This window comes from Danio rerio, chromosome 12 (genome assembly GCF_052040795.2).
Source record: "Danio rerio strain M-AB ecotype USA chromosome 12, GRCz13ab, whole genome shotgun sequence".
Classification (NCBI taxonomy): Eukaryota; Metazoa; Chordata; class Actinopteri; order Cypriniformes; family Danionidae; genus Danio; species Danio rerio.
Genome location: NC_141032.1, coordinates 24,040,776 through 24,057,736, shown reverse-complemented (window position 1 = coordinate 24,057,736; position 16,961 = coordinate 24,040,776). Strand labels below are relative to the sequence as shown.

At 39.1% G+C, this 16,961-nt stretch overlaps 1 protein-coding gene across 6 annotated transcripts in view; it reads left to right on the top strand.

Annotated features, from left to right (window-relative positions):
* The window catches only part of thrab (thyroid hormone receptor alpha b), a 250,974-nt gene extending 235,810 nt beyond the window's left edge, over nt 1-15,164 (top strand). For all 6 annotated transcript variants that reach the window (XM_087276190.1, XM_087276187.1, XM_087276191.1 and 3 more), the window contains 2 exons: nt 5,842-6,100; nt 8,440-15,164. In XM_087276190.1, the coding sequence (XP_087132316.1) occupies nt 5,842-6,100; nt 8,440-8,690 (510 nt within the window). In that variant the 3' untranslated portion in view covers nt 8,691-15,164. The remainder of the gene's footprint in view (nt 1-5,841; nt 6,101-8,439) is intronic.
* Nucleotides 15,165-16,961: the final 1,797 nt, after the last annotated feature.

Below are 16,961 nucleotides of genomic sequence, written 5' to 3'. Positions count from 1 at the left end.
TGGTTTTAAATTGAATTTGCTGCTTCTTGCAACACATTTTAGAAACACTTTTATTCAAAGTGATGTAGTTACACATTCCAAGCACTTGTAGTATTTACATTGAATTATGCATAAGTACAGTACATGTAACTAACTTAACCCTAATCCATATTCTAACCCCAACCATATAATAAGTATAAGTAATAAATGAATATTACTCAGTAGTTAAATGAATAGTTACACTGTAACTATATCACCTTTTAATAAAGTGTAACCCATATTGTATTACTATCAGTCTACTTATATTTATTAAGTCATTCCAGTTAAATTATTAAGTGTGTGTTGCGAGGGAAAGTTAAAACAGTATAATTAGCATATTTTGAAATCTGTGTCATGATCAAAACTCATCCTAACCCTATCAGTGTAATGCATTCCTTCATTTTCCTTCAGCTTAATCCCTTTAACCATTAAAGCTGTTTTTACTTCTGCATCAATCACATGTGTATGCTGCAGCGCAGCTTACATGTGATCACCTATCCTTCGCTGCTGTCATCGCCGGCGCTGATGCGCACCTCTCTAAAAATGTAACTACACATCACAACGACGCATATCGCAGTCTCTGTGATTGGTCGGCTTGGCAGAGGGTGTTTACAAGTGTCGAATGTCGAGATCTAGATGTGTTTACCTAATGATTAAAGTTGTTACAAATCTGCTGATTCCTGCCTCAAAATGAGCAAATTTGAGTGACTTGTACATAAAGGTAGGGTTCAGAAAAAAAAAAAAACTGAAAAAAAAGAAAATCTACAGAGAAACAAAAACACCTATTGCCAGCTAGCATTTTGGAATTGTTATTGCAGAGCAACACAAACACCTCCCAGAAGTATAAAAGCACGGCATCGCTCATTGCACACCGATCACTCGACGCAGAAGTATAAACCAGCCTTAAAGGGTCATGACACCCCCCAGTTTCGGTTCAGGACTACCTCAGAATTTTTTCAAAAGATGCATCATAATTGGCATGGAGCTCCACGAGCAAAGAGCAGGAGTGGGCGTGGCCAGCAGGGGAGAAGGAGAAGAGCGAACAACTGTTGACAGTTATCTCACAAAATGAGACACAAACCGTGAGGAGACGCGTGATTTTATAGTTTACAAAGTTAAAATGCAAAGAAATAAACAGTAGTTTAATGCCCTGCTACATTTGTTATTAGTAATTTTTATATACAGATAACCGCAATTTATATCATTATAAAGATAATCGTGTTCAGATAAACTTTTCCCTCAACTCCCAGGTCTGAATCATAGGTCTGAATGCAGACTCAGTACAGCAGGTCTCTTGCCCTGTCTTTTTTAACCATTAGCCCTGTTGGTAATCTAGAGGATTTAGGCAAACACAGCAGCATGCCGATGTGTCTAAATGTGAACGAACTATTAATAAAAGACATTTGCCATTCTTCAATTCTAGTACTGCTCTCTTGATAAAAATGCTTGCTGCACACAAACAGCTTTGCTGTATCAGCCCTGACAGCATCGCGGGGAAAAACATGCAACGAACCCTGTAGATCATGGAAACAAACACATACGACCATTCATGAAGAGCTAAATACTGTGTGCCGTAGGACCGTGTCTCACAGCTTGGCACTGGCAGGTCTGCCTTGCCTTCAGAAAGCACATGCAGTTATGAATAATTAAGAAGCCGGCTCTTCTTATAGGAAAAGAAAACTCAGCTATGAATAATAACTGAATAAACTGATGTGTCATCTTTGCACTTGCAGTTCTGCGCTACTTCACCGATTTCGATCCCGCCCCAAAAATCATTTGAAACCCGGAAGCTGAAATTAGCTGACAAAAGCTCAAAGTTATCCAGTTTTTCCTCACAAATAAAGCTAACAGGTGCTAACATTGTCTTAACTGATGCTCTACACACAAATCTGTTAAAATCTCAAAAAAAGTACTCCAGGGTTTTGTAAACCTTTAAGGGGTTGCCAAAGCAGGAGGAACTTATCTGACCAAGCCAGGGCTTCAACCAGCAACCTTTTTGCTGTGAGGCGACAGTGCTAACCACTGAACCACTGTGTTGCCTCCATATAATAAGGTATAGCTTCTTGTCCTTCACATGATTTCGTAAAAAATAGATATGTTTATGTTCAAACAAACCTCTTTCATGTTTTCATTATGTGTGTTTGTAGAATTTTTAAGAAAATAATGTATTTTATTCATTTTGTGTCTGTAAAATGAGGAAAGGGTGAAGCACTAAATATGGATGCACTGTTAGTACATGGAGTTAATAAAAATTGCTCCGTATTTAAAATGATAGACTCAACAATTAAATTTAATGACCCTCTTTGTGTTATTAACTGGTTCCAAACACTATAAAGAAGATGTTTTGATGAAAGCCAAAAACCTGCCCTTTTGACTTCCCTAGTAGGAAAATCAAATACTATGGAAGTCATTCAACACAGGCTTATTCTGAAAACCTAGTCCCTTGGACGTTTCTAGAGACCGCAAATTATGTAGCCGGAGGTACGTATGGCTGCATTTCTTTTTTATGAGAACGCTACAGGGCGGTATGATGCCATTCCTTTTGCCACTCACCGGCTGACTGCTTACCTTTGTGTGGAGAGCTTTTCCGCTACACCAGTTTGTCCAGTTAGCTCATCGTGTACGTCGGCAGACTTGAGACGCAGAGAGTTGACCACAATGAACAGGTTCGAGTTCGGGGAAGAGCGGTTTCAGAAATCAGATCAGATCAGAAATCTGTGGTAAAATCAGAAAACGTAGTAAAAATCAGACAAAGGCTTTTCTTTTTCTCGACGGCTTTTGTAAATCATTGGTTGGGTTTAGGAAAGTAAGTGGGTGGATGGGTCAATTGATAAAATTGGTTGGGTTTAGGAAAGGAGGAGAGTGGGTCAGTCGATTGGCAAGTCACCCAGTTACTCCTTCAGTCAGTCAGATAGATGGACGGTTGACAGCGGCCTCTGGTGGGTTTACGCTAAAACAGCACGGACGCGGACTGCATTCGCAAAAGACATTTGAGATACAAAAAAAGTGGCCTCATGTTTATTCGGGAAAACAAAAACTACAAAAATACACACCTCCCAGGATGTATTTCGCAGTCTACTGAAACGTCAACAGGACTACGTTTTCAGAATGAGCCTGGGTTGTAGTCGATGATTACAGGCTTCCAGCATTCAAACATATCTTCTTTTGTGTTTAACAGAAGAAAGAAACTCACAAAGTTTTTTAAATGGCAAGATGATTAATTAAATTATGACAGAATTGTCAATTCTGTATGAAATGCACACTTATACAGTTATAAGGACACAACCTCAGTTATAAGGACACAACTTTTACAACCTGTTCAAAGTACTGGTGTCGTTTGTTAAATTAAACATTTGAATACACTTCATTTAAAGGTGTACTTGTTACAGCGTAACAGTTCATTTAACTACTGAATATTATGAATTAATCATTACATCTACTTGCCAAACAGTTAGGGTTAGAATGCAGGTTAGGTTTAGAGTTGAATTTAAAAATGCATAATTAATAGTAATTACTAAAGTAAGTACATGGATAGTTTAAAGTTAAAGTGTTACTAAACATAACTAAACTGCATATTTCTGTCCACCTGCTGCTGTCCTTCTCTAAATTTGTGTTGTTTGTAATATGTGCCAAATAATCAAAGAGTAACACATATTTCAGGTATTTGTTAGTGTGGGTGGGTTTGAATGTATGTGTTACCATCATGTTGGGGTGAGTTGTACAGTTGTGGTTTTAATGGTATGTGTGTGTGTAAGCATGCATGTTATGTTGCCACATTACATCACTCACAGCTCAAGCGTGTGGCATTTTCTCCATACTTAGGATTCACCAACTCTCTTTTAACCACAAGTGTGAACATTCTTGCATAGTAGACTACACAGCACCCGTATGGCAATGAATTTATTATTGTCTACGCCATTTATCCTGTCATCCACACGTACCCACTACCTCAGTCTATTTTCTATGTTGAATGGTCCACCTTCTGTATTTTCCACATTTTGTAACACAGAGCTTATTTAGACAGACTGTAATAAAAAATAATACTTAATGATGGACCTAACCTTGTTGCTCTTGATAAATTATGTGAGATGTTTAAAATATCTGTTTAAATATCACTTTAGTCTTCTGACATTTTCCTCCATTTTTCCTCTCTGTTCCCAGTGTTCCCAGTTCCCAGTTAACGCATGCCTTTTACGCAAATTTGTTTAGCATTTAAAAGAAAAGAAAGTATTTTAAAAGAAAATAACATTTATTTATTTTTGTTAACTTTGGCACTATAAATAATTTACACTCACTGGCCACTTTAATAGGTACACCTTACTCTTACCAGGTTGGACCCCCTTTTGCCTTCGGAATTGCCTTAATCCTTCATGGCATAGATTCAACAAGTTACTGGAAATATTCTACAGAGATTTTGGTCCATTTTAACAGGATAGCATTAGGCAGTTGCTGCAGATTTGTCAGCAGCACATCCCAAATCTTTTTTGCAAATCTCTTGTTCCACCACATCCTAAAGGTGCTCTATTGGATTTATTTCTGGGGACTGTGGAAGCCATTTGAGTACAGATAACTCACTATCATGTTCAAGAAACTAGTCTGAGATGATTCGCGCTTTATAACATGTCGTGTTATCCTGCTGGAAGTAGCCATCAGAAGATGGATACACTGTGGTCATAAAGGGATGGACATGGTCAGCAACAATGCTCATGTAAGCTGTGGCATCGACACAATGCTCTATTTGTACTAATGGGCCCAAAGTGTGTCAAGAAAATATTCCCCACACCATTACACCCCCACACCGTTGATACAAGGCAACATAGATCTACTGTATGCTTTTACGTTATTGTCGTCAAATTCTGACCTTACCATCTGAATGTCACAGCAGAAATCGAGACTCATCAGACCAGGCTATGTTTTTCCAATCTTCTATTGTCAAATTTTGGTGAGCTTGTGCGAATTGAAGCCTCAGTTTCCTGTTCTTAGCTGACAGGAGTGGCACTCGGTGTGGTCCCCTGCTGCTGTAGCCCATCCACCTCAAGGTTTGATGTGTTGTGCATTCAGAGATGCTCTTCTGCATACCTCAGTTGTAACGAATGGTTATTTGAGTTACTTTTGCCTTTCTATCAGCTGGAACCTGTCTGGTCATTTTTCTCTGACCTCTAACATCAACAAGGCATTTGCGCCCACAGAACTACAACTCACTGAATATTTTCTCTTTTTTTGGACCATTCTCTGTAAACCCTAGAGATGATTGTACATTAAAATCCCAGTAGATCAGCAGTTTTTGAAATTTTCATGCCACAACCAAACAACCATGTCACATCCAAAGTCACTTAAATCACCTTTCTGATGCTCGGTTTGAACTGCAGCAGATTAGAAATTTATGTAAACAGTTGGAAAGGTGTACCTAATAAATTGGCCGGTGAGTGTATCCCATGTTGTGTGAACAGTGTAATCATTCCAAGGTTATATACACAACAGTCCTCTTTAATATTTATATTGTGTTGCATATTTTTTCTAAAATGTTTTCATTTTAAGTTTTCACATCAGCTGCTGTATTCATCATGCTATCTCATTGGTTGTTGTCAATTCATGATATAATTTAATCATTTTTAAATGATTTAAATTAATTTGAAAGTTTTATTATTGACACATATTTTATCCCCCACAAAAGAATAATAATTAATTTGAATCAAACAAATAAATAAATAATAATAATCAGTATGCACATATAGTATTACTGTATAATAATAAATAAAATGCATTCACATGCCATTAGATGACATAAATATGTATTACCATGTGATTGTCTGATTTGTATAGCTGCCTTGTGAGGATCAGATCATCTTGCTGAAGGGCTGCTGTATGGAGATCATGTCTCTGCGTGCTGCAGTTCGCTATGACCCAGAAAGCGAGACCTTGACCCTCAGCGGAGAGATGGCTGTCAAACGAGAGCAGCTCAAGAATGGAGGGCTGGGCGTTGTGTCTGATGCCATCTTCGACTTGGGCAAGAGTCTGGCGCAGTTCAACCTGGATGACACAGAAGTGGCGCTGCTGCAAGCTGTACTGCTCATGAGCTCAGGTTAGCAAAGACACTTTCATTACAGTAATTCAGCTCATAAAGCAAAAATAGCCCTTGTGAGCTACACTTAGCATGTTTCTTAAATATCTGGAACATATTATGGTATTTTTAGGCTTTAGAAGAGTCAAAACTTACATAAGTCATATTTAATTGAGATTAATTAATGGTAATGGACCTACTTGGAACTTTATTACCCTCTTTTGGGGATGTCCTACCTACTTTGAGAAGGTGCCAGAGCTGCAGTAATGTCCTTCATACATAGGAAGAGACTTTCTATGGTAGCAACCTTTCTTAAAATAGAATTTGTATATACTGTAGAACGCAGCTCCATTAACAATAACTACACGACAGAAAGAGGACTTCTTGCATGAAGCATGCAATTAGTTTGGGAACATCTTGAATATTGGGTAACACTTCATAACAAATGCACACAACGAATCTCTTATTATGAATTAGCAAATATTTCATTTGTTATTAAATAATCATTAGCCTCTTTCACATAGTGATAGCTATAAATATCCGGTAAATTTCCGAATGACTTTATCGGTAAATTTTTAAAAAATGCTGTTCACGCAGGCAAGAATATTCTAAAATTTTTCTGGAAAAGAAATTCTAAAATACCGATAAATTATGACATCATTAACCAGAAATTACCTCTAAACAGCTGCGCTTGTATTTGTAAACACAGAATGGGGTTGGGCTTTTGCTGATGGTTAGTGGTACATAATATGCGTGTGTGCGGGCACTCACTGACTGCTTTACATACACACACGTCAAGCAACTGAAGCAGAGCTTAAAAGGGAACAAACAGCGGTTTATCATGAGCATTTTATCGATAATTTTTTCCACAGTTTAAGAAGAAACATACAAATGTTATCTGACTAACATCTAACATCTAAATGTGTCTGGAAAAATATTCAAAGGCTTTTATTTTCAACAATAGCACGAATGTGAATGCATCCGAATGTTCTGATTAGCTGGAGCAGAGGTCTCACGTCAGCGTGTTCTAATCATAAACGTGCTCTTTCCGGCAATTTTCCTTCTGCGTACACAGAGCGCAGCATTTCGGCAAATTACTGGTAGTGTTCTTTCAGGAAAATAGCAGAAACGAATTTACCATTATTTTCAAAAAGGGCCTGTTCACACATACATTACCTGTCTGAAAAATTGAAAGGAGCTAATGACTCTACGTCAATGTATATTAATTAGTAGTTCATTAATGTATTTAAAAATGCTGTACTCTTGACTTATAAGCACATGTATAATGTGCTTAATGATTGTATTTTCATACAAGCCTGTCGTGTAATACTGAAGGGCTTTAGTCTGGGAAAACGACCATCCTTGGTTCACTTTATTCTGCTTATTACATGGCTGCTTGTCACAAACCATACAAATTATACACAAAACATAATAGTTTATTGATAGTTTATCAATTCTTTGATTAAATGTAAAGCAGACAGAATCAAAAACAGCTGATAGGGTATACACTAACCTAAGTATTATTCAGGCACAAGATGGTGCTAAACAGTCAAAAATGCAAAGCTGACAGAAATGAAACCGACTAAATAAAGAATACTAACCTACATATTATTAATTCACAAGATGGCACTAAACAGTAATAAACTGTGGCATGACAGACAACAGGTTACTATAAAGTGGTGTTAGTGAGACCAGCAAGGGGCACTCAAAATGCGGTCTGTGTGGGTTCTAATGCCCCAATATATCGATAGGGACTCTATACTGGTCAATGAGTGCCATCTTTTGGATGAGACGTTAAAACAAGATCCTGACTCTCTGTGGTCATTAAATATGTCATAATGTCTTTCGAAAAAGAGTAGGGGTCAAATTTGGCCACTGGCCTCTGTCCATCATGGCCTCCTAACCATCCCCATATCATAATTTGCTTTATCTCTCTGTCTCCTCACCAGCAATCAGTGGTGGTGGATGAGGAGATTCCCCCAATGTGTAAAAGCGCTTTGAGTGTTCAGAAAAACGCTATATAAATGTAACAAATAATAATAATAATAACAATTATTATTATTATTATCATTATCATTTTTATTATTATTATTATTTGAATTTCTCGGATGAGCCTGCTTGATTTAGTGATTGTTACTTGGGAATACTATACCTTTGAATGTCGCGATTGACCAATTAGAATCGAGTATTCCATACTGCAGTGTTTTAATATTTAATAAATGAATAATAGTGTGCAGTTATTATTAAGTGTTACGGAATATTGAATTGCTAAGAAGTATTTAATTTATTTAATGTGTGAACTCTTACTAGAAAAAAGTTAGGTTTACAATCCTAAAGTTATTGCATCTTTTCTGGTCCAGATCGTACAGGTCTGACGTGTGTGGAGAAGATCGAGAAGTGCCAGGAGATGTACCTCTTAGCATTCGAACACTACATCAACTATCGCAAGCACAACATTCCTCATTTCTGGCCCAAGCTGCTGATGAAGGTGACGGACCTGCGGATGATCGGAGCCTGCCACGCCAGTCGCTTCCTGCACATGAAGGTGGAATGCCCAACTGAACTCTTTCCCCCACTTTTCCTGGAGGTCTTCGAGGATCAGGACGTGTGACGTCCCGGCGAACTGCGGCAAGAGAATCAGGAACGTTTCGTAACCGTGTTCCACAAGTCGTGTCACCCCCTTCCACGCACCAAACTCACCAGCAGCAATTGCATTGGCAGGGGTCACCTTCAGAAAGGCTTTCATATGGGGGTTCAACAACTTTGTGTTCATTTTTTGGCTTTACACAGAAAACTCTGTGCCCCTCCCTCATCAACTAAACTCCCACGTGTGGCCCTTCTGTCTCGGCATGATGTCTTATACTGGTTTACCAACACCTTAGGCACAGGATATACATCTACACATACACACACACTGTTATAAGTGTGCTTACAGATGCAGTACTAACACGTCTCGAGTCTTCTGATGAGCTTGTATGCATTTGTACAAACTGCACTACTGTCATGCCACCACTGGAGGTGCCCTCTGCTTCGACTGGATGGCAGCTGGCTTATAGATTCCTCCACCAGGTTGTGCAGTGGTCAGCTAATTTCATAGAGTTCTTGAGATGTTAACTGTCGATATCTCATGCTCAGACCTCATGATTCTCTTTGACATTGAGCCTGTGTGCGGAGCGGGAGGACATTTTTGATACCAAATCAGGTGCTATATTTAAATAAAGCTACTCAAAATGATTTGGGACCTTTCAAGAATATGCCCCCCTCCCTTCTCTGTAGGACACAGACCGTTTGAAAGCTCTCGGTCAGCAATTAAGTGCTTGTTCGGGGGTGCCACTTACAGTACAGACGTTGTGTGTGGTTTGTTCTTGCTATGGTCTAGGCTTATCTGAGGGCTCTGCAAGTCCCTCTTTGTCCTAGGAACGTCACATAGAGAGACAGAATCCAGGCACCCCTACACCTCCGATATGCACTGATTGGTGTTTTACAGGTGTTGGGAGGGAGCCAGTATTACATTACTCCCAGGCCCAGCACACACACAATACTAAAACACACACCTCAAAACTCGAATGCCTCATTTTTACTGTATGCACTGCAGTGCTGTAGTTCTGGACTCCCATGCAGGGCTTTGAGAGTTCAGTCCAGCCCATCTGTGCTCTGCTCAGATGCTACTGTCGCCCGGTCTGTGTGAGCACACGCGCACACTCCTGACGGGCCATGGTGGACTGGCTGTCGTCAATGTTTTTTCTTTGTGTTGTTTTTTGTTTTACCTCAAATGTGGGCACACCTCTGGCTGGCTGTGGCTCCAAGACTGCCTCTGTGCTGACAGGTTCTACCTCACCTCTGGACACGGGGCAGCTACCCTCAGCCACATACACATTTACATTTACACACACCTACACACACTGACAGCCAGGAAAGAAACACTCACTTTCTTCTCAGTTATGTTGAAATACCACTGCAGACAGGAGGGCCTGCCATTCCTCATCGTAGCCTGTCAGATTTCTGCAAGGTCTTCTTCACTCTGGGCTGAAAGAGAAAAAACTGTTTCGGATGAGCTTTTTTTTGTTTCTTGTTTTTCTTTTCATGTGGGACCAAGTGTCACTTCGATTTCCGTCAAAACGGAAGCTAGTTAACGTACATGTCGCTGACTAGGAAGAGGAGCCGTGGAGAGAACTACAGATGAAGGACCCGAGGTGGCCAGACCTAAACCAAAATGGGTCTATTGCTGTTTCATTTTCGATACCGAGCAGTAATTTGCAACGCGGAACAAGGTGTCGACTGGTTTCTTCAAGGTGAGGCAGGGGATGCGGGGGAAGCTAGCAGCTGAATGAGAGCACTTAGCTTTGAAAGAGCCAAATCTTCAGAGACGATTCAACCCCTGACACCTTTTAAGGAGTTTTTGCACTAAGGCATGATGGCCCCCCCTTCCCTGTTCCTCCAGCTCAGACGCATGTTTTCTGAGGACACACCCCCAACCTCTCTGTCAAACAGAGGCCACACCTCCATATGCTCCTGAACACACCCTCACAGTCAGTATTAAGTCAAGCAATGTCCCGGTCATGTTCTTTCTCATTAACCAACGACATAATAGTCAGAAAAGTTTATGAACAGATCGGCGTGTCCCCCACCCCTTCAAAGCCAGAGGTGGCTTAAGATGAACACCCAAAAGAAACGGGCCTTTTCTTTGTGAGACAAAGGAGCGGCCAAAGCCATGCAAAGAATGGCAGCACCGAATGAATGTGAACGAGGAGCGGCAGAGTGAACGAGAGCCAAACCGAGGAGTTGCTCTATAATGAGGTTGCGAAGGAAGGCAGCCAATCAGAATGAGAGGAACTGTCAGCATTCCCGTATGGATTACGAGTGACGCCTCAGTGGTTGCGATTGGCGAATCGAGTGAATGTGGGGGTTTCGATGCTGCTTCATCTTCTAATTTTATTTTAAAGAGATAGAAAAAAAACAAACAAACAAAAATATATGGTAAAAGAATCACAAACCCATTAAACAAATAAAAAATGACTCCAGAACAAAGAATTCAAATCTCGGAGCTTGAGCTGTTCGTTTCTTTCTTTTTCGTTTTTCTTTTTTATTATTTGAACTGAAATGTGTGTTTGTTTTCAATGCTTAACTGCTCTATGTAAGAGAGAAAAACAACAGCCGTAGTCACTTTTTTGACCAAGCGTGCAGTGTAAACTAGAGAATTTCACCTCTTTTTCACCTCACTATAGATTGTAATGATAAGTTGACTCCTCTGTTTGTCTGTGTATCTGTCCTTCGTCTTTTTATCAAGAGGAATTTACAACAAGAAACAGGAATATTTTCTTTTTTATATTTTGTTTTCTTTTTTTATGAAAGAAGACTTAAAAAATTTGAGAAATAATGCAACATAAACTGAAAAAAAAAGAACTGAAACACAATCTACTCATACCTCACACAACACAAAGCTTAAATGAACTTGGGAGGAGTGTTGATCTGCGTTGACACTTGTGTCAAAGTGTGTCCAGTGCATGTGTTGAACTGTACGATGGGGTGTATGTGCGCGTAAGCGTTCATGTGATCGCGGAAGCACACGGCCCCCTCCTTTAGCTTCCAAAGCCCATCTGTTTCAGATTTGCACCAGTTGCATGCATTAGTCTGTGAACGGCGTCGCCTGCGCTGACGCGACAGGCCATAATGGGAGTGGACGGGATGTGGTGTGGCTTGAAGGCTGAAAAGGGAGTCGTGTGCATCTGTGACAGCAGAGAGTGCTTCATGGTGTTGAATGTAGCTGACAGGACTGGGCTGGATCCAAGCCCAGGAACTAGAACCTCACTTCAGGTCACCAGCAAGAGTGGACAGTGCTGTCAAAAAGATGTTACACAAACAGCTTACTAAGCGTATATATTGCCCGCCTTCAAGGTGCAATACTTGTTTTGTTTCGTTTTTTTTTTTCTTTTTTGTACTTTTACAGATTTTTTGGCCATAACCAAGGATGTAAATACAAAAAGATATTGAAAGATTAAATCACTATGTGTTATCCATATGCAAGCTGGATGTCGAGGCCAGAACGCAGCCCCTACGCCCATCGCTTTTGTAAAGTAAAACTGATATCGTAGCTCTGTAAATGCTTCACACATCTGTACATGTGCTTTTGCGCACTTGCAAACGTGCATGGTCGATAAAGATATGAAGAAATGCCCCATGAAATTAACTGTCCAACCACATGCGCCCGCAGCCCTCAGCCCCGCACTCAAACCGCTCTTTCTGACAGGGTAGCCAGACTTACCTTTATTCAGTCAGATTGCTGGTAGAGATGTAGACGGGTATGGTCTGCTACCCAGAAGCACTTAGCTGGCCTCGCCACTGCCAATCAGATTCCTCAAAGGGGAACAGTAGATACTGGTTTTGTTTAGCTTTGGTGGTGGTCTTGTTTGGTTTCTTGCCCTTATTTTGTGTTATGTAATATTTCTTGTTTGGAAAAAACAAAAACGCCCAGAACCAAGAATGTCTATGCAATGCTAAACCACCTGATAGCATGATTGCTGTGTCAGCGAGCCCTCATTAGCGAATATGTCTCTTTCTAAACACATCCCACTTCCCCACCCCACCCTACCCCGAAAAAGACCCATCCACCGCAACTGCATGAGTTGTTTTGTCTGTTCATCAGTCAGTGTCATAGTCAAGGGACGGAAGGCCTTTACTGTTGCCTGATACCTGCTTTGTCAAACCTCCCGAACATACAGTAAGAGGGCACTAGTTCAACTTTCCTCTGACTCCAATGATGTCAATCGATGTCGATTCGTGTTTTAATGTATGATGTATGTGTTTGCATCAAATGCTCTCATGGTTCGGTGGATTGGTACTACCTAGAATGCCAGTTCATACAAACGAAATGAAACATCATTAGCATACTTTAGTATACCAGGAAATGTTTTCTCTCCCCTTTTTACTGTCACTTCCTGTCAGATTAAGCTCCCTCAGACCTAAAGCCGAAGTTTGTCTTTTAAGATAAAATTCAGATTGGAATAGTTATATGGCTATGTAGGGCTGCACGATAAAACACATGTGATTGTCATTTGCAATTGTCAGTTTTACCCGGCTCTGTAATCAGCTGTAAATCTCCAACAAAGCTAACCAAAATATTGTCAAAACGCAGATAATCACTTTTCAGTGAACTTTGGCCCTTTTTTGTAAATGTTGCTAATGTTAAATCTGAAAGCATGTGCAAATACCACATAATAGCACGATATTGGAAAAGTTTAACAGTGTGATATATTTTTTAATTTTCTTACATTTTATATAGCAATTTTCTGGTGCTTTACACATTTTTTGGGGGGAATCTCCTCATTCACAACCGGTGTTCAGCATCCACCCGGATGCCATATTGCACCAGACCACACACATTAGCTGATTGGTGGAGAGTGATTAAGCCAATTATGATATGGGAATGGTTAGGAGGCCATGATGAACAGAAGCAAAAATCAAACCTTTTATTGTTGGACATTTTTGACAACTACCAAGTCAGGACCTAATCCAAGCAGTATAGAGTCCCTTCAATAAACTGCAGCATTAGGACCCACACAGACCGCAGGTTGAGCATCCCCTGCTGGCCTCACTAGCAGCAGCAACCTAGCTTTCCCATGTGGTCTCCCAATCAGGTACTGACTGGGCGCAGCCCTGCTTAGCGTCAGTTTCAATTTAAAAATTTCACCAGATGACTTAATATCTTCATTTGGAAAGAATTTATAATGTTAGGTTAATTGGGGTGATTCTGCAGTTGGAGAGAATCTCCATAAAATCTAATAAACAATCTAAATACAATCAAGAAAAAAAACAACTGATGTAAAGTGTTTTATTGTTTTCAAAGTCTAACAGCATTCAAGTAGAGTAATTGAATGATAAAAATAAAAATAATAAAATAAAATAAATCATTGTTAAAGTCACAAATGGTACAATTTATTATGCCTGAATGTTTTAAAATCCATCTCAGACACATGCAAATGATAAATTATAATACAAACTCAACATTGCATATCCTGCGATGTGACTATTGCGAATGATCACATAGCGATTAACACTGGTTATCATCCCTTGCCTAATTATGATTTTGATGCTGAAACGATATATTGTGCAGCTGTACTACATATAATGATGTTTTTACACCAAACTCTCCTGAGCTATGACATAACTTTACTTCAGTCAAGCATTTGAAATAACATACACACAAAATAACACACGCAAAGTTATTCATAGTATTCTAAGCAGCCCTAAGACATTGCATCATTACATACTTTATTATCAAGAATATTATAATAAGAAGAACTCCAATAAACCACATATTGTTGTGGTCGTGTGTTTATTAACCCCATTGAATCAATAAAAGCAGTTCAATTAAAGCAGAATAAAATAAATCCGTTTATTCTCCTATCGCTATAAAGATTTCCTGGGTTTCTTCAGTGAATATTTGGCCCTCTGGCCTTCGGAGGAGGTTTACTACTGATCACATCACGGTAGTTTCCACACATGATGTGCAAGACAATCATAGCTTTTGAAAAATCGCAAATGCGCTATTTATGTAGATTTATCATTTAGTCCTTAGGCCATTTGTAGACTGGTTTGACCAAAAAGGTGCTATTAAAAACTGTCACCTGGTGAATAATGGCATTTTGAGGCAGGCTATCATTACATCATCATAGCCCAGCCAATTGCAGAATCCGGGAATCCGTTGTTCCACATAATAGTCAGATATTTCACACTTCGGCTTTAATTGACTTGAGAGAACTGTAAATGCAATATCATTTTTGAGTTTGATTGGCCACCCTCAGCACTGTGATGTCAAAGCCCTCAATTTCTCTGTTTCCTTTGAAGTTGGATATTTGTTATCTTGATTTGATTTGACTGTGTCCATGAATATGTTCATGAGGGAAAATACACCCAGCCATGAGAGTGTAAGCAGAGAGCGGGGATGATGTCCACACCACAGCTGTTTTAAATGAGACTGGAAAGGAAAGCTATTGAAGGATTCTCTCAGGTATCAACAAAATAAAAAAGACAAAAAAGAGAAATATAACAAACTTTTTTTTTAAATAAATGTTGAAAATGTCAGCCATGCCTTCTTGTTAGCTCATCATTCTTGGCTCTCTGAGTTGAAGATGTGCTTTCAGTGTTGTTGTCTTGTGGTCTTCTTCTCTTTATTGTTCATCTGTCTCTTCTTGTCTCTGCCACACACACACACACACACACACACACATTTCTTGGTGTTGTTTTAAAGGAGCTTATAAAAGTGAGAAAATCCTGATGAGAACTCAGCTTTGCTTATCTCAGTCATATTTCTGCAAATGACTAATTTTGATATAGAAAATGCAGTGAAACCAGACCCAGTCAAACCTTGCTTTACCTAAAGGAACATTCCACTTTTTAAAAAAATTGGCTAATTTTACAACTCCCATAGTGGTTAAACACTTGAGTTTTATCATATTTAAATAAATTCAGCCGATCTCCAGGTTAGGCAGAAGCACATAAGAATAGCTTGGTATAGATCATTGTATCGGTTTTGAACATTAGCATCTCACTCAAAGTATTTTAATAATTTTCCCATTCAAAGGACACTTATTTTACCCCTATTTTTAAGATTTTTTAAGTTATTTTGTTTTCAGAATGTTTCTGTAAAGTTTCAGCTCAAAACACCCATCAGAATATTTATTATACCTTTCAAAAAATTTTAATTTTCTGCCCTAAACACAGTGTGGCTGTTTTTGCTGCCTGTGCCTTTAATGCTAGTTCTCCCCACCCACCGTTCCAACATGCCTGTCAGAATGTGCCTCGACCTCCGCCTCAGCTGCGTCAGATAAACAGCACAGTGACAGACATGAAGGAAGCAGATCTTACGTAAAGTTTGTAAGAAATACTAAAGTAAGAACTTTCCCAATAATTATTTGATGTATTTGTTGTGGAGTTAATTCAAGCCTTTCTCCAACGATTAGTCACAAACAATGTCGTTACAAAGTTCACACAGCATGCGCGTTTAACTTTGCACACAAATGTGACAGGGAACACATTATTATCCACTGCTATATGGATATTTCTTATGTTGATGCACAAAATAAACCCCACACGTCCACAAAATTAACATCCACAAACTGGGATTGAACCGTCTTCTTTTATAATTGTACTGACACATGACTGTGGCGATAAAGATGGTAAAATTGCTGTAATTCATTACAAACATGCACTGTTTTAAAAACATTTTAAACTTGTTAAACTCATTCTTGGTCACATTTGATGATGATTGATCACAGAGAGCTCAACAGATCTTTTAATCCCAGTTGCTTTGCGCACGTCCTGTCTTGTTGATATGATTATACGCGTCACTACAGAAACATGTTAATAGAAATGTTGATTTGGATCCTATTTTAATGTCAGGAAATTTTAAAAAAGAGACATTGTCTCTATATCACCCCAATATGATATATGGATACACTATACCTACACACAGATCTGTCCAAACAGCTTACAAAAGATGATTTTCATCATAGGTGCCCTTTAAAACTTAACCCTTCTGTAGTTACATTTTGTAAAAAGATCAACAGAAAATGAAAAGCTGCTATTTTTATTAGCTAGGTCGCTATGGTTTGGAAATATACTCTCATTTTAGCATAATAATCAAGAGACTTTGCTGCTGTGCTATGACTGTAATACAATGTTTATGAGATGCTTATGATGGAAGTCACCTAGTTGGTGACAATTTTCAAGTGCTGCATTATTTCATTGGCCGGCTACAGTCAAGATTTAAATAGGAAAATAATCAAAACTCTTTGGTCATTTTTGAGCGTGATGCCAATGGTCCAATAAGCTATGTGCACAGCTAGTGTTTTTCAGCTTTATGTGATAAAAGCTTTATGCGATA